A 25020-nucleotide genomic window follows, 5' to 3' on the forward strand; every position below is an offset into this window, starting at 1 on the left:
CACTGCCTAACTGTTACAACAACACAACGCTAAACAAATCCCTCCTCCTCCACAAGGCCGCAGCCAATCACAGCGCCGGGTTCTGTCAGCTGACCGCAGAGAAGAGATAAGGGTGAGATTAGTCCAATCAGGGGTCAAGCTGAGGTTATCACAACCACTCTTAAACTTAAACAGATGGAGAACGGGCGCTGCGCGACTGTCAACTGTTCTGACACCAGCTTTTTCCCTGCCTTCCTGGAAGCATATCATGTTTGGTCTTGAATTCTGGGTCATGTTGCTTTAACAGAATGGAGTGTGGATCAGCAGGTCTGGAGCATATGATATGACACATGATAAGATTTGTAAATCGTATGCTGGCAAAAGGTCTGCCCCTTAAGGAAAAATACAGTCTGAAGAAACTGTATTTGTATTGCATTCATGAAAACTCTCCGAAAACGTACACTCACCGCTCAACCGAGGAGCATATTGTGAGGGAAACCCTTTACTTTAAGATTGTGTTGTCATTGTAATAGAAATGTTTATCAGTTTTATCTAAATCATTGTCTTAAACTGACCCCTGTACAGAAAAACACACCAAACATGTCTAATTCGTCCAAAACAGGGCTTATGTCGTCTGTCAGTCTGCTTGTGTTTTTTTCTTCCCCAGTGTTTCGTCTATTTTTGCATGATTGTTTGCTTATTTACTTCAGTATCTCCACATCTGGAATCCAACTCCTAGCAGTGATAAACATTAGGCCCCTCTCAGTCTCTTTCTCTATCCTTCTCTCTCCAACTCCTAGCACCTAGATGAGATTGAATTGTGATTAACAGCGCCGTGACAAGGGGACACAAGCCTTTCGTCACGATGGAAAAACAAACAAACAAAACCGGTGGGATAAAATGTTGGAAATATGTACAGCTTCTTATCACAGATGCTAATTGTTTCCGTGTGCAATGGGAGGGTGACCGATGGAAGAGAGAAGCCGAGCGCGTGAGGGAGGGCCAGAGGAACTCAAGAATATCCTCCCTGTGCCTGCAGCCTGCGCCTGACTTTAGTGCTAAGCCCTCTCTCAGGAGAAGGTCAACACGAAGTTCAACTTTTCACCTCAGCAGTCTGAGAGAAAACATTAAATGCTTAAGATTACTACAAGGTCCACTGAAGTTTTGCCCGGCCTTGAACTGCTCTGCATTGGATATTTTAAAACCACAACATGAACCAACAGCCTTCTAGTGTGAAAATAAATACTGATCATAGTTTGTGAAAACTGTGCATGTGCATCCAGAGTTTTAAGACAATTTGGACTGGAAATTTGCTAAATAAAAAAGAATTATCTGCTGAAAATGATGGAACAGTTCATGTACAAAGTTTTAAAATCAAAAACGCGCAAACTAATGATTTAACTTTAAAGAGCCAGCACCCCAAGAATTAAAGTTACATGTGTGTGTGTGAAGATTACTGGGCCTACATATCGTAGTACTATCATATACCTCAATTTTAGGAATCATTTTAAGTGCTGCAATGAACATGTGAGGTCGTGCATGTTTGTGTGTGTGGGCACAGCGATGTAATCACTGGTCAGGTGTAACTGAACCAACGGACAGACAGACAGGCAGGCGGCTGGCTGGCGTCAGCAGCCACACGCCTGTCACGACACACCGCACGCCAACAGGCCGCATACCGCAGCACCCACACTGCGTGCACACAATGAGCGCTCAGTGTCCCGCATCATGCACCAGCGGCAACAGCAATGTGAAATATTCACACGGGGACAAAAGGTAGAAAGATGGGTGGGTGAAAGGGAAGACCTGGGAAGGGATGTTGGTGGAAGACAGAGATCAAGAAAGTGAGATCAAGATAGCCACGATGGGGAGGGGGATGAGGAAAAGCACTAAGACAAATGGCACACAGATGCACAACACATTTCTACATTTCCTTATTTTGCACGTAACAAGAAAATAGTTAGGAGGACAAAAAAATCAGGGAGAGGCACTTAAACTCATCATGAACCTGGTAATTCACTATAAAAATACTCTCATTCAGAAGCACTATTTAAAAGTTTATAGAATTCACAAAAAAGCAATAAAACATATTTTAGAAAGATTTAAATTATTTCTATTGAGGCACAAAAGTTCATCAAAGTAATTTTTGTTACATTTGATTAGCAAAAATTACCATGTTAAAGGGAAATGTAAGTATCCAAAATAGCTGCAATTTGAACTGAAACAACTGAAAAATTACATTTAAAAAAATAGGATTTGAATGGTAAGAGAAATTGTTAACTCTTGGATAAACTTTATCTAAGTAAGCCTCTTTTAAAATAACCTTGTAGATTTATTTATGCATTTTTAATTTAAAAAAATTAAAATTGCCCATGAGAAATAAAAGTGTAAATGACAACTGTTCAAAGATCATTGAAGAAAGATATTAATCTGTGGTCGCTTCTGCGAGACTGTTAAATGATTTACAGCTCTCTGTCCCCCTCTGGTGGCAGAATTGGGATCTGCATGAACATCAGACAAAAACCTTTTCAATTCAAGACTCCTCTGCGCAATCCAACAAGGATTTGAAAAATTGAAGAAGAAGAAAAAATATCAGCCATGTGTGAAGAAATTTCCACTGAATTTATCTTTTCCTTTTTTTATTGCAATAGAGCCGAAGTGGGGCCCTCTGAAACTATCGTAACACCCTGAGCTCGCGCACATCTGGTGCTAATCAACAAATTTAACACAAACACACACAAAGTGAGAGACAGCACACAGGCAAACACTTTTGCCCCACCTCAGAAAATCCCTCTCAACTTCTGAACTTCCGATACAACTGGGGTCAACACACTTGTCCTTGATCTATTAGTATACACACCACTGACATGCAATAGGAGCAGTACCAGAAGTGCTCTCTTCACAATGCATGTAGTCCCACTGCACAGGGTCGATCCCGGCTCAACATGAAAAAACACTGAGGTGTGAAAATCCAGGCAAGTTCAATGTAAAGGCAAAAAATAACAAATGTAAACAATACCGTGGACAAAACTGCAATATAAAGCTTCAAATGTCATTAAAACATGATTTAAATTTGTAAATGTATTTCTTTACGCCGTTAAAAAACAAATTCAAATATTATTTCAGCTTCTTTTGTGGTCTAATCCGAGGGAAGATGCTCACTGAAACAATGTCAAATGTCATGTTTTTACTGTGGTAAATGGTGCTCCCCTTACTAGATTTCATTTAGTTTGTTTGGTTTGACTGAACCAATAACATGAAAGCTGTTTCACATTTGTACCAGCATTCCAGAAAATTCAAAGGCACACACACACACACATACCCACACACACACACATCTATTGATACCATAAGAAACTAAACCAGAGGGGAAAAATGATGAAGTCGAATGAAAGTGACTGGAGTGGATAGAAAATGACCTGAACATGTCACCTTCAAAAATATCTCTGTTCTTTTAGTCCATAAAGATGATTCAAGAGGAACACAAGGCAACGTTTGCCAGAGAAAATGTGAGATGTACTGCAAAGGGGAATATCTTTCAGAACTCTTGTTTAAAAAAAAAAAAAAGATGGAAAATATCAAAAGCTTCATACTAATGCTAATGAATACTCCTTTCGATTTTGACGCTTTTACTGAATCACATCTGGGATTGTTGATTACATATTTAGACTGTCCTATGGGCTTTATGCCCGCATGCAGGGGTGTCAGGCTGCAGCTTTGGACAGATTTCACACTCATGGAATCATTTGGTGTGGGAGCAAAAGGATTTTCTGGCCAATAGTTGTTCCAGAATGTTTCCATTGTGTCAGTTTTGGTTAAGAAGGGGGAAAAGGGGGATGCTGCTGTTTTGCATTGATTCCAGGAATTCTATTGATATTGTCAAAAAAAGTATGCACCCCTTTCTAAGTAGAGATGAAGCATTGGACACCCTTAGCCTTGTTAGTACACTGCTACGGATTGGGCAAGTGGATATTGGCAGGTAGAGGTGCAGCCCAGCCATTGTCATTTGACCACATTTACTCATTAGGGTTTGTTTGAATGTGTTTGGTTTTGGGTTGTGTAATAGCCTCCTAGCACTTTACAAAGGTTGATTGACTTAGTCCTGACGGATTTGCAGTGGGTAACATTTTAGGTTTACCCACTGCGGTACTTGTGGTATTTGCCCTTATTTCAGGAACATTTAATCCACCTCTATGGAGTTGTAGGAAAACACTCTGATCATCTTTTGGTCTATTTTAAAAGTGTTTCCAGTAGTCTTTTAGTTAGGATTATGCTGTTTTTTTTCCAAAACCAAAAAAACCTGTCGGGTTTTTTTTAGGATATAGTTTCTGCAGAGCAGCAGTACTTCTTTAGAAATTCACCTCTGAGTGGGCGGTCCCGATGGCTCAGGTTAACCCTGCCCTCCTTCCTCTCCCTTCCTCGCCAACCTAGCATATTTTCTAACGTCACAAATAATCTCATTTTCAAATGGCGTTTTTTTATTTTATTTTATTTGTTATCTCCTGATTCACAATGATAAATACCCAAAAAAGCAGTTTTAAGCTTAATTTTCTTTAAGTTCCCTCCACAAGAACATGTGCAAAACATCAAAAACACCATTTTCATCAGAAGGCTTCTTTAATTTGAAGTCATCTTTTTTATTTGATAGAATCAGTCAGCTCTGCTACATCCAGCCCATGTGCATGGGTGGCACTTGAGACTTTTACCTGATAGCTTAGGGAAAAACATACTCTAGTAGTTGGTTACTTTTCAAAATGGACAGGGGTTTTTCCGCTTTCATATCAGGAAACTTAAACTATTGCAAGAATGCTGACAGTTTTGGGGAACCATGCACAAGATATTGGTTCTTTTCAAGATCACTATCACAATATGCTGCTCAATGTTTGACCTGATTAATGGTCGTTGATTGTATTTACAAGTGAAGGACCTCACCATACTGTCTTCAGTCAGATGGGCTGCTTGAATCTGGCACTGTAGTCTGTGATATCTCTTTTTTTTAGAAGATAATCAAACTTAAACACTCTTTTGCCACTCTAGATTATCGCAACAATGTTCATGCCAGCACTTTATTTAACCCATATCGAGTTTTGTTCAGACAGGAAATTGTTCTGCTCGTGAGTGTTAAACTGAATTTTGGCAAACTGAAGTTCCTCATCTGCGGATGATTACGTATCCAGGTTACAAGAAGCCCCATCATCTGCAACAGGATGCCATTAACAGGCATCAGGTTTGAGCCTCAGAACAATAGAAAGCGTCATATGTTTTCCAGAATTATTCTGAAAGGGAGTTGGTCAGGGTGCATTACAAAGCAAGGAAGCGTGGGGTGTGTTCTAAGCTTCAGAGGTGCTTTAAGGGCCCGTTCAAAGCTGTAAAAAGGCTGACAGATGTGCTTTACAGGCAAGTACAAGCAAAGGGAGGTCAGGAGAGGCCATTTCAATCAACTCTATCTTTATACTACTTCTTTGGCAGCTTCATCAACCCCAAGATCCCAAGACGGAGAATCGACTAGACAAACAGTGCAGGCCCATGATGTCTGGAATATATGTCCCCTACATCTATAAAGCTAACATGAAAACCATACAAACTCCATCTATGCACTGCATTGGAGCAAGTCCTGCATCCTCAAGGCTGCTTCAGGAACTTCAACAGAAACACATCTGATGAGGTCTAAGATTCATGTTAAAAAAAAAGATAAAAACAAAACAAACAAATTATGCCTAATCCATTGGGAGTTGTTGCAACTTCTATGTGCTTTTATATGACCATGTTAATTTGCTCTGCAAATGCAACAAAATGACGGAAAAAACAAATCATTAGCCCTCCAGAACAGGAGGAGTAAATTTAAGGTTACCTGGAGGAATCACACTGCAGTAGAAGACAAATGTGACCCAAAGGCATTTAAAAAAACAAAAAGGGAAAAATGAAATGTTCATATATTTAATAACGAATGTGACTCACTATTTTTCTTTTTGCTGGACCCCCAAGGCGTCTTTGGAGGAAACATTCTTGAAAAGAAGCATTCTTGTTCTGCAACCCTATATGAACATGCTCTTATTAATCCTAATTTATTGTCATGATGATTATTTTTAGGTGCAAGTTACTAAAGTTAAAAACTGACCACAAATAAGTCATTTTCTATGGGTGACGTCACACTTCATCTGGCCTGTTGTCATGTCAGTTTCCTGCACAAATGAACTCTATAGTCTATGATATACAAAGTCTGTGATATACATCAACTTTTAAAAACTTTTGAAAGCTGTCCTGAAGACCAATCTCTGCTTCCAGCAATAAAAATAATCATGAAAAAAAATTTTGTTTAAAAAAGTCAATGAATAAAACTAGTTTATGTCACTTTATCTTTAAGCTTCTGTCAGATTTAGTTTAACACTCCAAACTACAGCTTTTACTGACAAAATGTAAACTCTTTTTTTATAACTAATAAGATAAAACTACTATCTTATTTTTATGTAAACAGAGCTTGCTTAGCTCCATAGTCTCACGTTTATGCAAAGTCATGCTTTCTTTTCCCTCCCAAACAGCACAACTCACTGCTGCCCCCATGTGGCCACTTATTTGTAAGCAGGCTGCTTCATTATAGATGTCTATCACTGGGTGATGGACAGGTGAGCTGTAATGCTTTCCACCCAAGATACCAGGGGTAGAACCCAGCAAGCCCCATCACTCTGCTCAGGAAGAAGAAGGTACAGATAAATTATGGATGATATGTTACTCTGGTGTAAGAAATTATTTACTACATGTATAGCTAAAATGTGCTTTTTGAAAGTGTTGTCATTCAAAACCTTATCAAACTCAACAATGACAGAGACAAATGATTTATGCTATATAAATTCTATTTTAAAATGTGCACTTGAATCAAATTCAGATGAGATTGGCTTGATCATAAAAAGCTCCAGATGGAAGTTAAACCTGGAACTCAGTGTGAGGAGGGAATGGTAACCACAACACCACCTTGCGGCCCGAAAGTTGTCACTATTGTGAATCAAATGCATTAGTGTATGGCAAAATAATCATAAACAGTCCCAAAAGCTGTATTCCTGGTGAGTAACAGTGGCGGTCTGTGCATTTGCACCCAGAAACCCTCAGGGAGCTCATACTTGCTCAAAACAGTATTAATATGAACTGCATCTCTCTGCTGTGATGTGCCAGTCTTTATCTCCCTCTCAGAGAGTAATCATGTTACAGCAGCAACTTTCTTCTCCCTTTTCCATCTTTTTTACCGTGAACAAATTAATAGGAAGCAAGAAAAGCAAGAAAATATTATTTGACAATTTAGGAGCAAAGCATTAAACTTTGAGAAAAAGTCCATTATATTTTGTTAGATTTCAAAGCAGAGCTACTTATATTTATGTCGCCAATAATTCAAGGTATACCCCTTCTTGAATCAAAAAACTGCTTAAAAAGTTTTGAATAACATATCTGCACAAACTGATGGGAGACCGCCAGGGGACAGAGATCTGTAATCACAGCCGTGCAACAACATGGTGTCTTTTATTTACAGTGGCATGAGCTGCCACCCCCTCCCCAAGCGCTGGGGGTGTTTGTTTAGCTAAGCACTCCTTGCTTGTAGTGGAAACATAACAGAGAACAGGAGAGATAATTATAATAAAATATGTATTTATTATTTAGAATGAGTCCTTTAGCAAAAACAAAAAATCATTGTTTTAATCTTGCATTTCCCTTAAGTGAACTAAAAACAACATTTTTCAAGTCAACTAATCCACCAAAAGAAGGCACACAAGTCTAGGGTAAAGGACTTGTAAACATCACAGCCGTTTCTGCACATTTGGAGATCTGTGTAAAGCGCTGAGAGTTTGAGAAAAGCCAGATTAGGGTTGCCAGAGTCTGAGAGTAATGGTGCAGCAGCTATGAGGAGAGATTTTCTTTCAATTTTTTACAGCATTTTATGCTTTTGTTGACTGCAGAAAAATCTTGTAACACATGAATATTTAAAACAAGAGAACTGAAAAGGCCATCGGTTCTCCTCCATTGTTGTGCATTTTACGCTGGCTTTTTATTTTTAATTTTGCAAGTGTAGCAAAGATTCATTAATATGGTGTAACCTGCATGGATTAAACATACGCTGTATGTTGTAACAGGAAGGTGCTTTGAGATGTGACTGACTTATTTTTTCTTGATTTTCTGCAGAACACCTTCAGTAAGCACGAATATTCCACTAGTGCCAGACTTCCAAAGAAAACTCATTTTCTAATGCCAGAGGCAGTTCTGATTGCAGGGATTGAATCTTTCAGCAGCATTTACAAACTTGACTTGGAAAAGAAACCATCATAAAACAAAACTATCATTGTACTGCTTGCAAATGTATGCAAATGTGTATTTGTCTCATAAGAATTACCAGAGCAGAAACAACATGGAAGAATGCAGACACACGGCCAAAGTGCTAGACTCTCTACATCATGGGGATAACTGTGAAATGAGAGGGCTTCTATTATGGTATGGCTACAATCTGCTAGGGTTTTCAAATGTGTAAACAAGTCTTTGTTGCCACAGTTTCTTCTACAGGAAGAGAAGATTCAACAGTTTTTTGCAGTTCTCCAGGTTTGTGAGTGGCTACTGGGTTGGTGAGCCAGGTTTCACTTTTTCATAACTCCACATGTTTGCATTTGATTTTGTTGCTGTCTGAATTGGAAATCCAAGCTGACAACACCAAGTCAAACTCTTTATTCATACGACAATATAAAACTCAGACAGATCTGACTTTTTCAGGAGTTTCTCTGTAGCTTGAAAACAATTTACACCTCAAATCTTGCAACCCTTTAACTCAGATTCAGATCAAGGTGTGTCAAAGTTCTTCATACGATAGTTTGACATTGGAGATCCAGCAAAGTTTTCTTTAAATCTGCAAGAAAATAGTAATTGAAGCCTGACAAAAACAAGATAATCTTCTGCCGGTGGAAATGAAAATTAAAGATGGACTGAGATCACATGTGTAAGATGTTGCATCTAACATAATGTGATAGACTATTATTTTGTTTTGATATAGGATGTTTTACATTTTTTGAAAGTATAGGAAAACAAAGGGGGAAAAAATGGTTTTTGATGATAAGCAGATTTGCGGCCTACATTTTTTGCATTTTGTGATTTTGTTTATGAATATGAGTATTAACACTAATTTTATTGATTTTTAAAAAGGCCAGAAACAATGTAGTCCTTCATGTCTCCGTCAATGAGGCCAGTTCCATTGTTGTGGATGAACCAGCAGGGAACGTTTTCTCCAGTCTTCAAATTCTTCCTGAAGTCTCTTTGCCAGCCTCTGAGGACCCAAAGAAACCCAGAAGGAAAGTTCACATATTTAAGCATTCACACATCCACGACAAATATTATACTACTAACACAAAATGAAAGCATTTGATATACCTGGTTACTCTGAGCTTCTGTCCTTTCACATACATTGTTGCATCTGGTTTTTCTGGGGTATTTCCTGGATACAGTTCTGTCACCTCATACTGGATCCCATGATAGAACTGACCTAAAGTCAGAAAGATTCAAAAATATTATTTTTAAATGCAGTTTAAAAAAAACATACTGTAAGGTTATTGCCAGCCACTGATCGTAAAACATCCTAAAAGATGAGTTGCACCCTGAACACAAATGTTTTTCTCTCCTGCCTTTTAACAGATTCAAGTGAAGAAAACAAAAAAAAGAAAAAGTTTGTACCATGTAGCAAGAAAACCGATTATTAATGTACAAACGTTTTAAAAATCAGAATGCACATTAATAAACATGAGGATTTGTCTGTAATGTTAGCTGTTTTAAACCATTACAAACAAATTTGTACAACTAAATTGATGATGTTATTGATATGATGTTATGTGATACAGGGTGTCCTTTATTTTGAAAAGGAAGTCATGTGAACCTCCGTCAAAAAAAAAAAAAAAAACGATTTCATATGTCGAAAAAAGCCTTTTTCAAATAGAAAAAACAACCATAAATATATTACAATATATTTATATGTATATACATTATAATCATAATGTATAATTATACATTATAACTATACATTATAACTATACATTATAATTATAATGTATATTTATATATATATACAAAGTCTAATTCTGTATTATTCAAAAATGAGTGACCCTAAAATATACTAATAGTTATGCTACATTGTTTTTTTGTTGTTTTACCCAAATATATCTCCAAACTGGAAATATTTTCTTTCCATATTTTTTCAGTTTTGTTTTCAAATTGTACACAAAGTCATCAAACACAATTACAAACTCATGTCACAAGAATGTTGTGTTGTACCCAGCAAGCCATGAACAGCAGGGGACAAGAGGTGGCTGTCAAGGGTGTAGAAACCCAGGTAGTCCCGGTGGTACGGGTGATTCTTCCACACTTTGTGAAGCAAGATCACAAACTTAACCGAGTCCTTTAGAGTTACTGTTAAGCTGCGATCCTTGGTCACCTTAAGGTTCAAACTGTAGCAGACAGAAATAGGAATCATGAGAGTTCTTCAGTGGAGTATTTTTAAAAAGGGACTTCCTCTGAAGACTATGCAATGAAAAACCACTGATAGTTTACTCACCTGGGTCCGTCAAGAGAAGCTGTGTCAGACCACAGAAGTTTCACAAGTTTCTCATCCTGCAAAACTGAAATTTCTTCAGTGCTCACCTCCAGCCGGACCCTCAACGTTTTGTGGATGATGCCAAAGCGCCAAAAATAGGTGTTAATTTTTCCATCGGGGGGGATTTGCTTGTCTCCAATGACTTCACCATTAACCAAAATTCCTTTGGAAACATAGTAGGAAACACATCAATAAGGTAGAGATTATTTATTGCAAATCCTATTGGTATGGCTGCTGAAAAATAAAAACTTTAAATTTGGAACAGAAACAACTAACTAAACAACATAATGGTCAAAAGTTTTAAACTTTGACTGAAAGAACAACTTCTGAAAACAAAAGAGGGGTCTTACCTGATTCAAGGTCTCTGAGTAGATTGAAAATGGTTCCCGGTGCGTCATTGATATTGAAGCACAAAGAGTCGTTTTTATCAGGGAGCTCTAAAATAAAATGAGGATCTCCATCCACTGAAGATGAAAACAATATAACAACATGAAATAATTAAATTAAAATAAACAAATGAGAAAGCAGAACTCTGACGTATTGCACCTATAGTTTCTTTTCACAACTATTCTTTGTACATTTACAAGGAAAAAAAATAAAAGAAAGAAGCAGTCCTTTAGAAAAGCTGCAGGTTTTTATTCATTTAGAAGAACAATGAGATTGTTTGAAAAAAAATGGTAATTATGACCCTTAACAGCTAAACAGCTAACATACCATGGGTGATCAAGCAAACCGGTTCCCACGCTGCACATGAAATTATTGAAAGGTGAGGGTGTCTGGATTAAACATAAAGGTTGAATCTGCAGGGCTCAGAGGAAGAGTCCCTGTTTAACAGAATCACAGGAATTGTGAAAATGTTATTTTTGTTGAGTAGATTTTTCACAACTTCTTGGCGCGTTCTTTATGTAATTTACAGATAAACACAGCTAAAGAAAATCCATAACCCTATTATTGAGGTATAATGTCTCACTAGTGCTTAGAGAAGTGGGGCTTTTGATCCCTTACTTAGTTACATTTTTGTTTAGACTTTATCATACAACATGGCAAAATTAGTAAAGATTTTAGTTAGGTGTCATCTTTATATTGTATCAATGTATTCCCCATTAAAAGATTTCCATGGGATCCTAACTTTCTGTACTTAACATCTCCTTACCAAAATATGTAGGTGCTCCGTATGCTTGAGCGGTTGCAGGTTTTGCGTGTTGGTATGCTAAAATGCAGCACCAAAAATTGTGAGGTAAAAATAACAGATCAAAATAGCTCCAAAATGAATTTTTAAATTACTGTCTTACATGTTTTTTCAGCTTGTTGTCTTTGCTCTGTGAAACACAAGTACAAAACACAAGTTTACCCTTTTGTTGTTTCTAGCTATGGAACAAAGGAATATTTAATCTAAGGCATATTTATGGGGTGGACTGCAGTAATGTTGGAGCCTGGGGAAAAAAACTTGTCCTGCTCTTATTCTTACCCTCAGTGAGTTTGTTAGCAATGAGAGGGCTGGATGTTCCCTCCTCAACCTCAGGCTTGATGACCACCATGGAGGTGAGAGGAGTGACAAAGCTGTATTGCAGGGACATGTCTAGGGCTTTTGCTGTGGCGTTGATCTTCTCATCTGGCCCAGCAGTTGTGCTGTTGTGAGGAATACATTTAAACAGTTTATTTCAGACTAAGACAGGCATGGCTCATAGAAAAAGCAACAAAAAGGACCATATTCCATGCAAACCCTGTATGTCAAAAACAACAAACAAAAGGCAAATGCCAGAATAATTCTGTGTGGGCCAGTAATTGGGGACCTTCTTTCACTATGCCTACATAAGTACAATGCTATTTAAGGGTGTATTCAGACTGGAAAAGTCTATTCTTCCGGACCGAGTCTGCTTAATTTGATCCAGATTGGTCTGTATTCAGACTGCTGTCAAGCAGACTTTCCTGTTTCGAACCAAAGCTTGTAAACAAAAGCATGTGACTAAAGATCTTTTTCAGTCATTGGTAAGGGAATTACAAGAAAAATAATGGGAGTCCTATGGATTGCAGTTCTTGGTGGGACATTTTACTGACGTCTGTATCAACGTCAGGCTCAACATTTACCTTTGCTGCTTTGGTGGTTACTGCAACTGAGGCTAAGAAGGTATGCTAATACATGTTTATGACATATAGATAGTTGGGAAAACAGTGTGAGAAGCAATGTGTATCACATTAAAAGATGTTTATATCAGCCTGCATTCATGCGATCACACAGCATTTCAATGAAATACTGTGTGATCAGTGAAATGTGTGTAATTGTTGCTACACCACTCTGTTTACATCCTGGCTACAGTGACTGTTTTGGTCTAGTTTTTCCGCTCCGAGCACGAAGCCTATTCAGACTGAGAGAACACAAAGTGAAACTGAGCTCCAAAGATGGTTGAGAGAGCGGTTCTTGGATCTGGACCAGGGGCCGCTTGGGTGTATTCAGACAGAAGATTTGTTCTGGGTTATCTATCTGTTACTCTAAGCAAAACAAATGTGCCCAGTCTGAATACACCTTAAGTCAACTTAAACTTTTTGTGCACTAATTTATTGGAGTCCATCCAGTTTTTACAAACACAACAGTATCAAAACCTAAAGATGTGGCATATGAATCCTGTTACATTTTGCCCAGAATTCCCCTTATCTCTTTCACAGCTGCATTGCTACTTCTCAAAGAATATAACCTGTATGGAATGAGTATGGATTAAAAACAGATGGAATATGGTGTTGTGGTTCCCAAATACTGCAGAAGGTATAAACAGACAAGTTATCTGGAAAATATTGGTTTGTCTGGCACTGTACAACTTTGATTTTATTCATATTTTACAGAAGATTTTCTGTTCTTTCTTCTTTTTTTGATATACTTGATTGTTGTAAATCAAATCAGTAAGAAATTGAATCTCAATTTGATCACGTGTGCATATAAAATAAATTTACACTCTTCTTTTAGGAAAATGATGTTCACTTGCTTTCCACCTCTTTAAAATGTTATACAGCTACAAAAATCTACAAAAGCAGATTTTTTTGGTTGTTGCTCCAGACAGAACACGGGTCCTTTGAGTTATTCTGTTCAATCAACTCATAGAACTCTCAATGTGTTCCTTGATCAGTCCATGTCCTTGCATTTGCACTTACAAAAAAACTGTTAAAAATTGTTTTACCATTTTTTACTGTAATATATTTTTAGATAGTCTCCAGGCTGTGTAAAAAAGGTTGCTAGAAATTTAATAGTGAAAAAGAAGTCCATATTTCATAGGTAATGTGTTAATTTCAGGGGCAGCAAAACACTTTGTGAATCTAGAACCATGCTGACTTGTTGCTGTCCCTCCAAAAATAATGAAGTCAAAAGATAAAAAACTTACTAGTGATTCCTAACACTTGACTCTCTGGAGACCCTTTGATTATCTCAGCAAAGGAAACGTTTATCACAGATTTCAGATCTTTGAGTTCATCTCATAAAAGATGACAGCAAAAACAAGAGTGTTGTGTTTATATTTTCGTTCTGTATAAGGGATGGAGTAAAGTGGCTCAAACTGACCTCTTCTCCAGTAACTGCTGGATAGTGAGGTAGGCCCACAGACGCTCAGTGAAATCTCCAAAGACGTACTCTTCATCTGGACACAACACATCCCAGTCCAAAGTGCTGGCCTGACCCTCCACCTGAAATTTCTCTTCCAACTTTAAAGAATAAAACATTTATTGAGTTTAAATGTTCCCAAGTCACCCCTCAAATGTCTGGTAAATGTTATGTTTGTGTCCCTTACACCCTGGCCAGACACTTCCACAAGGAAATTGTTGATGTTGTTGTCTGACAGCCGACCAGCCACCACAATTTCTGAGCCATTGAACAACTGTCTGAAGTGACTGGTGGTCACAAAGTCCACTACGTTGTCAGGATACAGCAAGTCAACTTCCAGCAGCATAGGGGTGGACACTTCCTCATAAAAACCCTGGAATATTAACAAATATACAATAGGAAAGTGTGTCAATAATAATGTGGTTATTTAAGAAAAACAGGTAACTCTGTAGTAATTTAATTACGAAGAAAGCACTACATGTTTAGATTATTTACCTGAAGCTGAAGTGCAGCATCTGAAGCTTCAAAGATTCTGCGAGCCAGTCCTTGGTTTTGTTTGCTCAGCACATCCAAGAATGAATAGTCTACATCTTTTCCAAATCCAAGGCAGAAAAGGGATATATTCCCTCCAATGGCAGAACGCACATCATTTTGGATTGATGGAAGGTCAGAAACTCCTGCAGATGCACAGGGACAACAGGTGAAAATAAGATGCAACTGTTTTCTGTCTTTCAATATGAAAGCAATCTGCACGCTTACCAGAATTTGGCATTCCATCTGTCAGTAATATGATCATATCAGTGCTTCTTTCTGGGAGCCTATTCGCCTGTCTGTCTTGGATCAGCATGTTTATGCCTTTCATCAGTCCGCCATGGATGTCCGTACCTGTATGAAAAACAGATATCTGAAGCCTAAAATACTTAAATGTTGTAAAAAAAAAACCTAAACACATAATTTATGTAGTAAAGAAAGAATTTGATTTTTTAAAACCTCCATAGTCTTGAATGGTTTTTACGTAAGCCATGGCTTCTGCCACATTTTCCTCAGTTGCCTTGGTAAGGGTCTCTTTCCAAAAATCAATGGTGTGGTCAAACTGGACTAATGCAAAATAATCCTCTTCATGGATGTCATCTAAAATGGCCAGCAATGCCTCTCGTGTCTGAAATAAGTCCCAGATCATACTGTGTACATTGGAGCATTGCTAAATGAGGAGTAAAAGTCCAGACGGCCTCATACCTGAGACATTTTTCTTCCACTCATGGATCCACTCCTGTCAATCACAAAAACCACATTCTTGGGGAGTCTTGGCAGGTCAGGTGGTGAAAAGAAGTGTACAAAGTATCCATTTACAATCTGAAGGAAAGTTTGTTACAATTAGCATTAAAATACATTTCCAAAGTTTCCAAACCACATAAAATAAACCCTCCACCTGATATCATGGTAAAATCTTTGTGTTAAAGGCTAACCTGAATATCTCCAAGTTTGCTATCTCGTTTCACGTCATATTTTACAATAAAATCTCCATCAATTAGTGTTCCGTCACAGCTGGGACATGTCCTCTGCTGGTCCATGGTTGGCGAGAAGGAGATGCATGCCTGCCAAGTAGATATATACATGCAGCATACTTCTTAAACCTTAACATCATTAAAAAATTACATTGTTAAAAAGTTTATCTGTGGAAGAAAATAAATAAGTCTGACTGGGAGAAATGCCGGTGAATTATTTACCTTCTTGTCAGTGACAGTTTTCTCCACTAGGGGGAGTAGATCATTGGAGAGGAAGGTCGCATGGACATCAACATGAGCAAGGCCTTGGGGCTCATAAATCTTTGTCCCAATCTGTTTCCATGCAGGAAGAAAACACAGGGTGACATTGGATGTCTGATTTTTAGCCAAAGTAAACACTGAGACGCGAGGAGGAAATCACCTTAAACTGCCGAACCAGTGATTTGGGTTTAACTCGAGTCAGTATCTCATATTGGCCCAGGTTTCTCTGAAGAAGCTCTTCGTAAATCAAGATGAAAGTCACATTACTTTCCGCTGCAATGTTGACAGACACGGAAAACTTCTCCATCTTTCTTCCAGAAGCCCTGCAAATGTGCACACATACTTTATTGTAGTTATCCATGAAGTGCTTGCAGTGTTTTGCTCCAACAACACGGGGTTTATTGTTAATCTTACTTGACCAGTCCAGCTGTCTGTCCAAGAGAGACAGCCTTCTCATACTGCTTCTTTGCCTTTTCTTTCTCCTTCACCTCTCCAACATAAACCTGACCTTCAATTTCCCTGGGAAGCACAAATATAGAGTGCAGGAAAAGTGTGTGTCATGTCTGATAAACACACGGTCAGATTATGGATTTAAATGTAGAACAGAAATCAGACTGACATGCTGAAGTTTGTGATAAATGCAGTCTTTGGCAACTCCACTTCGAAAAATATTTCCTGGGAAGAGTTGGCTTTGTTCAGAGCCACTGAGGTCATGACAGTGTGGGCAAAGCGAGATGAGACAACGCACTCCACAGTCACGCTGTGCAGCTCCACCTGAGGCCACAAAGAGAGGGATTCAAGCACTGCAACAGTTCAAATCAACTGCTTGTGTTTTTGTCAGAAAAGGCAGAAAGTTAAGGTTAGGGCTAACATAAAGCTTGAAATGCAAATTTACACAGGATAGGAGGAAATCTTTGGCAAGAAAAACGGTAAAGATTTTCTTTTTTTAATTTATTTATTTATTTATTTATTTGTTTTCATGCTTAAGTAAAGGGTTTTCATTTTCAAAAGGAAGTTTTAACAGAAACTCAATGTTCTGATATGCCAAAATATTGCATCTTGGAAAGAGTTCTCAAACGACATTACGTCACTGATTCCACTCTTGGGAGTGTTGTACTGTTGCTGGGATTACAAGAATGATCTCAACATTTATTTTTAGTCATTTTTGGGAAAAAGACTTAGATTTTGTTAGGTAAATGAGCGTGTAGAAATAACAACATTGTGCTCATTGGTTTCGACTTATTCTTAAGGAAGATTTCACATAAGTTATTATTGACTAGATATTTTTCTGTATGATTTTTTTTAACAGAAATGCATATTTTTTCCCGCTAAAAGTCTATTTTTCTTACCAGCTTTTCAGTTGTGCTTCTTTTCTGTAACAGAATAAACACAAAACAAGACAAGATAGATTTATTATTGAAAATCAAAATCTAGCCCTGAAAAACTTGTTTCCATTTTAAATGGAATAGTCAGGCATTGCAGAAGTTTCATACTGTCAAATAAATGCATCCAGACATTACAGAAAAACACAATTAGGAAACACAGACCACAACAAGAATCAAGTTGCTCATGCACAAGGGAGTGTGCATGAGCAACTTGATTCTGCCACACAAGAAGCAAGTGTGGCAGAAGAGGTCCACCACGCTTCTCTTCTCAAAGGATCTGCTTCTCCCCGTGCTCCTTTTAGTAACCCTTGTGCTATCCTAGGCACTTTACCATTGGGAGGTGGGTCATCTAGACCCCACAAGACAGTGCACTGAACCTTTTTTCTTCAATGATTTGTGATCTTCACTGGTGTCCATGGATTACATGAAATCTTTCCACCTTTATCCTCCTTTGTCATGGTAGGGAGAACACGTCAATGTAAGGGTGGGGTCATCTAAGATAACACAAGTTAAGAATTCAAGTAGGAGGTAACAATTTCAAGACAAAGAGAAAAGTTCCTTAGGGGGTGACGTATAATGACCCATTTGGTGGATTCTAAGTTCAAACAGTATTCATTATCAGCTCAGGACAGTGTTTCGTAAAACCCCCTCTTCCTAGCTGGGGATGAGAAGCAGATTAACAAACACACAACTGTTTTCAGAAAAGGTAAAAAGTTAAATCTGAGTTATCATTTAAACAAATACATTTAACCAAATACATTTAAACAAATAATAATAATAAAACAATTTCCTTCACACATATATGTCCAGTTTTGTTTCAAGCAACAAGGTTTTATTTTACATGCATGAAAAAGCTTTTTTATTGTCAATGAAATGACTTACTTTAAATTTTTTGGCAACTTGCATTTTTTCCTGAAATTCAAATAAAGGACAATCTGTGTGTCACATCAAGTGTAAAAGAGACTGACAACGTGACAGAAATCAGTTCAATATTTGAAAACAACCCAAAACTAAGATACCAATTTAAAAAGTTTTAATCATCTAGACTAGTTTAACTTCAATAGCCCCAAAAATGAAGGAGACCATGTTAAGTTACCTGCAGAGACTTTTTGTCCCCAGAGATGACCAGAGCCCCTGAAGCCAGGCTGCACAGCCAGAGGCAGGCACATCCCCACAGCAGCAGGCGGACATTCAGCAGCTCAGACATGACCTGACTCCCGCTGAACACTGGCCCGCTTCACTCTTCACTGCTGAGAAAAAAGCTGCTGCTTGGGGGCAGAGACAGAGTGTGGGTGTACTCCCCTCAACTGTTGATCAACAGATTTGGGCTAAAAAAGCCAAAAGGCCCTGAGGTACAAATGTGGCCCTTGTGAAATTCAAAGAACTTGAAATACTTTCTATTAAAATTTCTTTTTAAACTACTTCAAAGTGTTTTTCTAGAGCAAAAATGAAATTAACATCCATAGGCATAAAGGCATAAAAGAAAACACTAACCTTTGCTACTGTTGAAATAAATGTACAACACAGCATACACATTTAAAGTCTGGCCTTACAGAATGGTGACTGTATTTCTATCAAACATGTTATGATGGCATATTCAACCCAAAAAAGGCAACAAGTTAGAAAAAAGTTTTTCAGTCTGTGCAAATGCATTTGTTTTTCAAATACAAGCTAATGGCACGACAAAGACTGGATTAATGATTTATTCAAATGCAGACCAACTTCTATTTGATTTAGAACTTTCAGCTGTATATTTGCAATTCTGCTGCTGCACACATCTTTAAACAGCCGCCTTGTTTTCATACTGGGCTGTACTCTGCTCCCTGAGTCACTTCCAGCATGAGGTGGCACTGTGTTTACACTGAAACCCATTTTCTAATTTTTTCTTTTCACAGAGAAGTGTTCTGTTTATTAGTTTATCATCATCCCCTTTCAGGGAGACTCCCCTTAAAATGCCCACCGGTACATGTGGTTGGGCCAATCTAGCCACAGGGGTTGCAAGCCAGTAACTTCTGTGCCGGTCCCAAGCCCGGATAAATAGAGAGGGTTGCGTCAGGAAGGGCATCCGGCGTAAAAAATTGCCAAAATAACCATGCGAATCATCCACAACACTTTAGACATACCGGATCGGTCGAGGCCCGGGTTAACAACGACCGCCACCGATGCTGTTAACCTACAGGGTGTCGGTGGAAATTTGACTACTGTTGGTGGAAGAAAGAGGGGAGGCAGAAGGGTCCGTGGCCAGAGAGAGAAGGGAAAAGGCAGGAACATAGGTTTGAGAATAGGGACTCTTAACGTTGGCACAATGACAGGGAAAGGCAGAGAGCTGGCAGACATGATGGAGAGAAGGAAGGTAGATGTACTGTGTGTGCAGGAGACAAGGTGGAAGGGCAGCAAGGCACGTAGTATTGGAGGAGGATACAAACTGTTCTATCATGGTGTTGATAGGAAGAGAAACGGGGTAGGAGTGATTCTGAAGGGGGAGTTTGTAAACAGTGTTCTAGAGGTGAAAAGAGTCTCAGACAGGATGATGAGCCTAAAGTTAGAAATTGAAGGGGTGATGGTGAATGTAGTCAGTGGGTATGCGCCACAGGTTGGCTGTGAGTTAGAAGTGAAGGAGAGATTCTGGAGTGAGTTGGATGAGGTCATAGAGAGTTTTCCCAGAGGAGAGAGAGTTGTTATTGGAGCAGACTTTAATGGGCATGTTGGTGAGGGCAACAGAGGTGATGAGGAGGTGATGGGCAGGTTTGGTGTGAAGGAAAGGAATCTGGAGGGACAGATGGTGGTGGACTTTGCGAAGAGGATGGAAATGGCTGTAGTCAACACTTACTTCCAGAAGAGAGAGGAACATAGAGTGACATACAGAAGTGGAGGTAGGAGTACTCAGGTGGACTACATCCTATGTAGACGAGGTCATTTGAGAGAGGTTAATGACTGCAAAGTGGTGGCAGGAGAGAGTGTAGCCAGACAGCACCGCATGGTGGTGTGTAAGATGACTCTGGAGGTCAGGAAGAAGAAGAGAGGGAAAACAGAAAAGAAGACCAAGTGGTGGAAGCTACAGAATGAAGAAACTTGTGAGGAATTTAGGCAGAAGTTGAGGCAGGTCCTGGGTGGTCAGGATGAGCTTCCAGAGGACTGGGAAACTACAGCAGAGATTATCAGGGAAACAGGTAGGAAGGTGCTAGGTGTGTCATCTGGAAAGAGGAAAGACGGTAAAGAGACTTGGTGGTGGAATGAGGAAGTACAGGAATGCGTCCAGAGGAAGAGGTTGGCTAAAAGGAAGTGGGATGTAGAAAGGACTGAGGAAGGTAGACAGGAGTACAAGGAAGCGCAGCGTAAAGTGAAGAGAGAGGTGGCAAAGGCCAAACAGAAAGCTTACGATGAGCTATATGACAGGTTAGACACAAAGGAAGGAGAGAAGGACTTGTACAGGCTAGCCAGACAGAGAGACAGAGATGGGAAGGACGTGCAACAGATAAGGGTGATTAAGGACAGAGATGGAAAGGTGCTAACAACCCAGGAGAGTGTACAGAAAAGATGGAAGGAGTATTTTGAGGAGCTGATGAACGAGGAAAATGACAGGGAAAGAAGGGAGGAAGATGTGGTTGTTGTGGAGCAGGAAGTAGCAGAGATTGGAAAGGATGAGGTTAGGAAGGCTCTGAAAAGGATGAAGAGCGGAAAGGCCGTTGGTCCTGATGACGTACCTGTGGAGGTATGGAAGTGCCTAGGAGAGACAGCAGTGGAATTTCTAACAAGGTTGTTCAATAGGATTTTAGAGAGTGAGAAGATGCCTGAGGAATGGAGGAGAAGCGTTCTGGTCCCAATCTTTAAGAACAAGGGTGACACGCAGAACTGCAGCAACTATAGAGGAATAAAGTTGATGAGCCACACAATGAAGCTGTGGGAAAGAGTAGTGGAAGCCAGGCTTAGGAAGAAGGTGGAGATTTGTGAGCAGCAGTATGGTTTCATGCCCCGTAAGAGCACCACTGATGCCATTTTTGCTTTGAGAATGTTGATGGAAAAGTACAGAGAAGGTCAGAAGGAGCTGCATTGTGTGTTCGTAGATTTAGAGAAGGCGTATGACAGGGTGCCGAGGGAGGAGCTGTGGTACTGTATGAGGTCGTCTGGAGTGGCAGAGAAGTATGTCAGAGTAGTTCAGGACATGTATGAGAGAAGTATGACGGTGGTGAGATGTGCTGTAGGTCAGACAGAGGAGTTCAAGGTGGAGGTGGGACTACACCAAGGATCAGCTTTGAGTCCTTTTTTGTTTGCTATGCTGATGGACAGGCTGACAGACGAGGTAAGACAGGAATCTCCCTGGACAATGATGTTTGCGGATGACATTGTAATTTGCAATGAGAGTAGAGAGCAGGTGGAGGAACAGCTAGAGAGGTGGAGGTTTGCTCTGGAAAGAAGAGGCATGAAGGTCAGTCGTAGTAAGACAGAATACATGTGTCTGAACGACAGGGATCAAGGTAGAAGCGTTAGGTTACAGGGGACTGAGGTGAAGAAGGTGCAGGAGTTTAAGTACTTGGGGTCAACAGTTCAGTGTGATGGGGATTGTGGAAAAGAGGTGAAGAGGCGAGTGCAGGCAGGTTGGAGCGGTTGGAGGAAAGTGTCAGGAGTGTTGTGTGACAGAAAAGTGCCAGCAAGACTTAAAGGAAAGGTGTACAAGACAGTGGTGAGACCAGCTCTGCTCTATGGGTTAGAGACGGTAGCAGTGAGACAGAGACAAGAGGCTGAGATGGAGGTAGCGGAGATGAAGATGTTGAGGTTCTCCTTAGGAGTGACCAGGTTAGACAGGATAAGGAACGAGTACATCAGAGGGACGGCTCATGTTGCCTGTGTCAGCGACAAAGTCAGAGAAGCCAGACTGAGATGGTTTGGACATGTTCAGAGGAGGGATAGTGGATATATTGGTAGAAGGATGTTGGAGATGGAGCTGCCTGGCAGGAGGGCAAGAGGACGGCCAAAGAGGAGATACATGGATGTCTTAACAGAGGACATGAAGTTGGCTAATGTTAGGGTAGAAGATGTCCATGATAGAGTGAGGTGGAAAAGGATGATTCGCTGTGGCGACCCCTGATGGGAAAAGCCGAAAGAGAAAGAAGAAGAAGACATGTGGTTGGGCCAAAGAAAACTAAAGGTATATTCACACTTAAAATGTCCGCTGGTCTGGACCGAGGTTGCTTAATTTGGTCCACATTGAGTCCTGAACCTTGCACTTGGTCTGTATTCAGACTGCCTTCAAGTCGACGTTTCTGTTTTGAACCAAAACTTCTAAACAACAGCATGTGTAGTCTAGTCTGAATACACCCTAAGAGCTGGGTCTTTTTTCAAAAACACATTAAGACATAGGAAATACAGAACATATGAAACATAGGACTTTCTATGTTTGAACTGTTTTGACAGATAACACCCAAAATGTTTGTTGGTTTTCCCAGACCAAAATCTGTGCCACACTTCATTCAGCACCTATTGTGGTCCTACAATAAAAAATAAAACACATACGCCTTGTCTTTTTTTGAGGAAGAACTTGCAGAAGTGATGGCTGACTCCTTTTCCCCTCCACTGTAATCTTCTGTGGACAACTGTTGGACTTTTGGGACCTCTTGTTGAGTCTTCTTTTAAAGACCTACATGAGAGCCTCATAACTCAAAGAAAAAAAAAACTTGGTGAGGCACCTAACTCCCATAGATGAAAAAGTGAAGTGTTATTTGCAGGCACACCAGCAGCCCACTTCCAGGATATGAAATGAATTCACCTCACAACACTATTTTTTACTGTAATCTCACTTGAAGCAAGAAGTTGCTGTTCTTGTACTTGGCAACCAGATAATAAGCTGTTCTTGTACTTGGCAACCAGATAATAAACTGTTCTTGTACTTGGCAACCAGATTTCAGGAAAGAAATAGTACATTTGGCTTCTCTCTTTAAATGTCTGCAGTTTAAAAATCAAAAGAGAAAAAAACTCACGTCATTCCTTAATTTAAATGATGTTTTATTTTTTGTTAGTCTAACGTCAAATATTTCAAACAATGTTGACAAAGTCTCTGTTGTAACAACATAAATAAACAGATTTAATAAGAATTACAGTTGAAATTATATCAATGTTTCTAAAATGTCACTGTTTGAGTAAACCTGAACTCTTTTACTGACTAAATGAGTTACTTCACTGAACAAATATTTAAATTTAAAATAAATAACATCCCATTGAAGAGCCTCGTTGTCAAGTTATGATTATGTACCATAAAGTACATATTCCTTGAGTGGTTTTTCTTTGCAACTTGACTATTTGGTGAACACACTAGCTGCAGGGTCTTTGGCATCAGCAGGCTTGGAAAGGACCGTCTCCCCTCCTGTCCTCACACCGCTGAACACAGATGGAGCCACTTTCCCCATTCGCTCTGAACACCGAAACAGAAAAAAACGGTATAGTTTTGTTTAAATCCAGTTTTCTGCTCAATAGACAACCACAAATGTGTGTCTTTTGCAAAAACCCATTCCTTATATTTGACTTGGAAAAGAACATCAGAATTGAAGGATTTAAAAAAATCAATCTTTCAGCAGTGACGATGCTACTAGCACGGTAAGCTCACTTTAGCTTTCTTAAATTATTTTAAGATACTTGAGCATACAACCTAAATTATTATTTTTCTTTTAAGTTTTTCAAGTCAGCTAATAGTTTAGCAATCTAGCACATTTTACAGTCCTGTCTGCATCCGCAAATCGTGGAAGCACACGTACAAAAAACAAAATCTTTCCAGCGTCACTAACATTCCCTGGTGGTCTAGTGGTTAGGATTCGGCGCTCTCACCGCCGCGGCCCGGGTTCGATTCCCGGTCAGGGAACATGCTTTTTCACTGTTTTTAAGATCGTTCCAGCGGTCCAGCGTTAAAATTCACATCTACTCTGCTTAGTTTCTCTTTTTGTAATGTATATGATTTCTGTGGTTTACTTTTATAAATAACTGCCATCAGTGTGGCAGTTATTTTTTTAGCACAATACTTTTGGTCAAACATGCCTGAACAGAGCAAACATGGGACTTTCTGATAGAGATAATGTTATCCAATTATCTTGCTATATCAAAAATTGTGTTTTTCATAGATTGTACTCACCACACTCCACCATGACCTCATAGGTCTTACTCTTGACTTCACCCTTTAGGCCAAGTTTGCTGCGAGCTCCTTTCAGGTCTTCCTCTTTCACCGGAGGGCGCTTCTTCTTTTTAATTTCACCTGGCTACAAATATGAATTTAGCCATAAGTTTGCTCAAATTTGTACTGTTTAGTAAAATTATAACATTCTCCTACCTGTGACATATTGCTAACTTGCAGATTTCTTCCACAGACTCTGCTTCTATGTTGCTATTTTCTTGTGTCTTTGTTTCAATCAAGCCTGGGATAATATATAGTCGAGAACCCCTACCATCTGTTTCACTGAGGCCTGTTGTCAGAATGTATTCTTAGAACGGACGTGACAGATGATACAGCTGGAATGGGTCTCCAATGAGCTAATAAGCCAACAGCTGATAATTCTGGAGCCGAGTTCATTTTAGTACTTTACGAGGCAAGAAGAATGTCCACCCAGTAGTACCTCCATGAAACATCAGAGGCTTTTACACCTAGAAGAAAATTAACTTCTTCATTTTTTGGAATGAAGGGTTATTAAAGGTGTCGAAACCAGTTACAGCAAC

General features: G+C 39.3%; 2 protein-coding genes and 1 non-coding gene across 4 annotated transcripts in view; 1 reads left to right on the forward strand and 2 right to left on the reverse strand.

Annotated features, from left to right (window-relative positions):
* Positions 1-8664: 8664 nt before the first annotated feature.
* On the reverse strand, positions 8665-18579 carry itih3a.1 (inter-alpha-trypsin inhibitor heavy chain 3a, tandem duplicate 1). The gene is made up of 22 exons (XM_023954982.2): positions 18422-18579; positions 18208-18237; positions 17290-17313; positions 16560-16714; positions 16355-16459; positions 16101-16263; positions 15902-16012; positions 15641-15769; positions 15411-15527; positions 15165-15333; positions 14934-15059; positions 14670-14851; positions 14362-14547; positions 14136-14275; positions 12057-12217; positions 11881-11907; positions 11742-11798; positions 10939-11052; positions 10550-10751; positions 10270-10442; positions 9376-9487; positions 8665-9271 (listed from the first exon to the last, which is right to left on the reverse strand). Exons 1-22 carry the CDS (start codon positions 18530-18532, stop codon positions 9133-9135), a joined length of 2733 nt encoding a protein of 910 aa, XP_023810750.1. The 5' UTR covers positions 18533-18579; the 3' UTR covers positions 8665-9132.
* Positions 18580-23308: 4729 nt separating this feature from the next.
* stimate (STIM activating enhancer) overlaps positions 23309-25020 on the reverse strand; it is a 39136-nt gene continuing 37424 nt past the window's right edge. Inside the window, exons 1-3 of one of the 2 annotated variants that reach the window (XM_004068845.4) lie at positions 24638-24805; positions 24443-24566; positions 23309-23731 (exon numbers count right to left, since the gene is read on the reverse strand). In XM_004068845.4, coding sequence (XP_004068893.1) covers positions 23616-23731; positions 24443-24566; positions 24638-24646 — 249 coding nt within the window. In that variant the 5' untranslated portion in view covers positions 24647-24805 and the 3' untranslated portion in view covers positions 23309-23615. Of the gene's footprint in view, positions 23732-24442; positions 24567-24637; positions 24806-25020 lie in introns of those variants that run through there. The other variant, XM_023954984.2, reaches the window with a different exon arrangement.
* On the forward strand, positions 24104-24175 carry trnae-cuc (transfer RNA glutamic acid (anticodon CUC)). Its single transcript has one exon. It is a non-coding gene; the product is annotated as a tRNA-Glu (tRNA).

This window comes from Oryzias latipes, chromosome 5 (assembly GCF_053564925.1).
Source record: "Oryzias latipes strain Hd-rR chromosome 5, Olatipes_Hd-rR_3.1".
NCBI lineage: Eukaryota > Metazoa > Chordata > Actinopteri > Beloniformes > Adrianichthyidae > Oryzias > Oryzias latipes.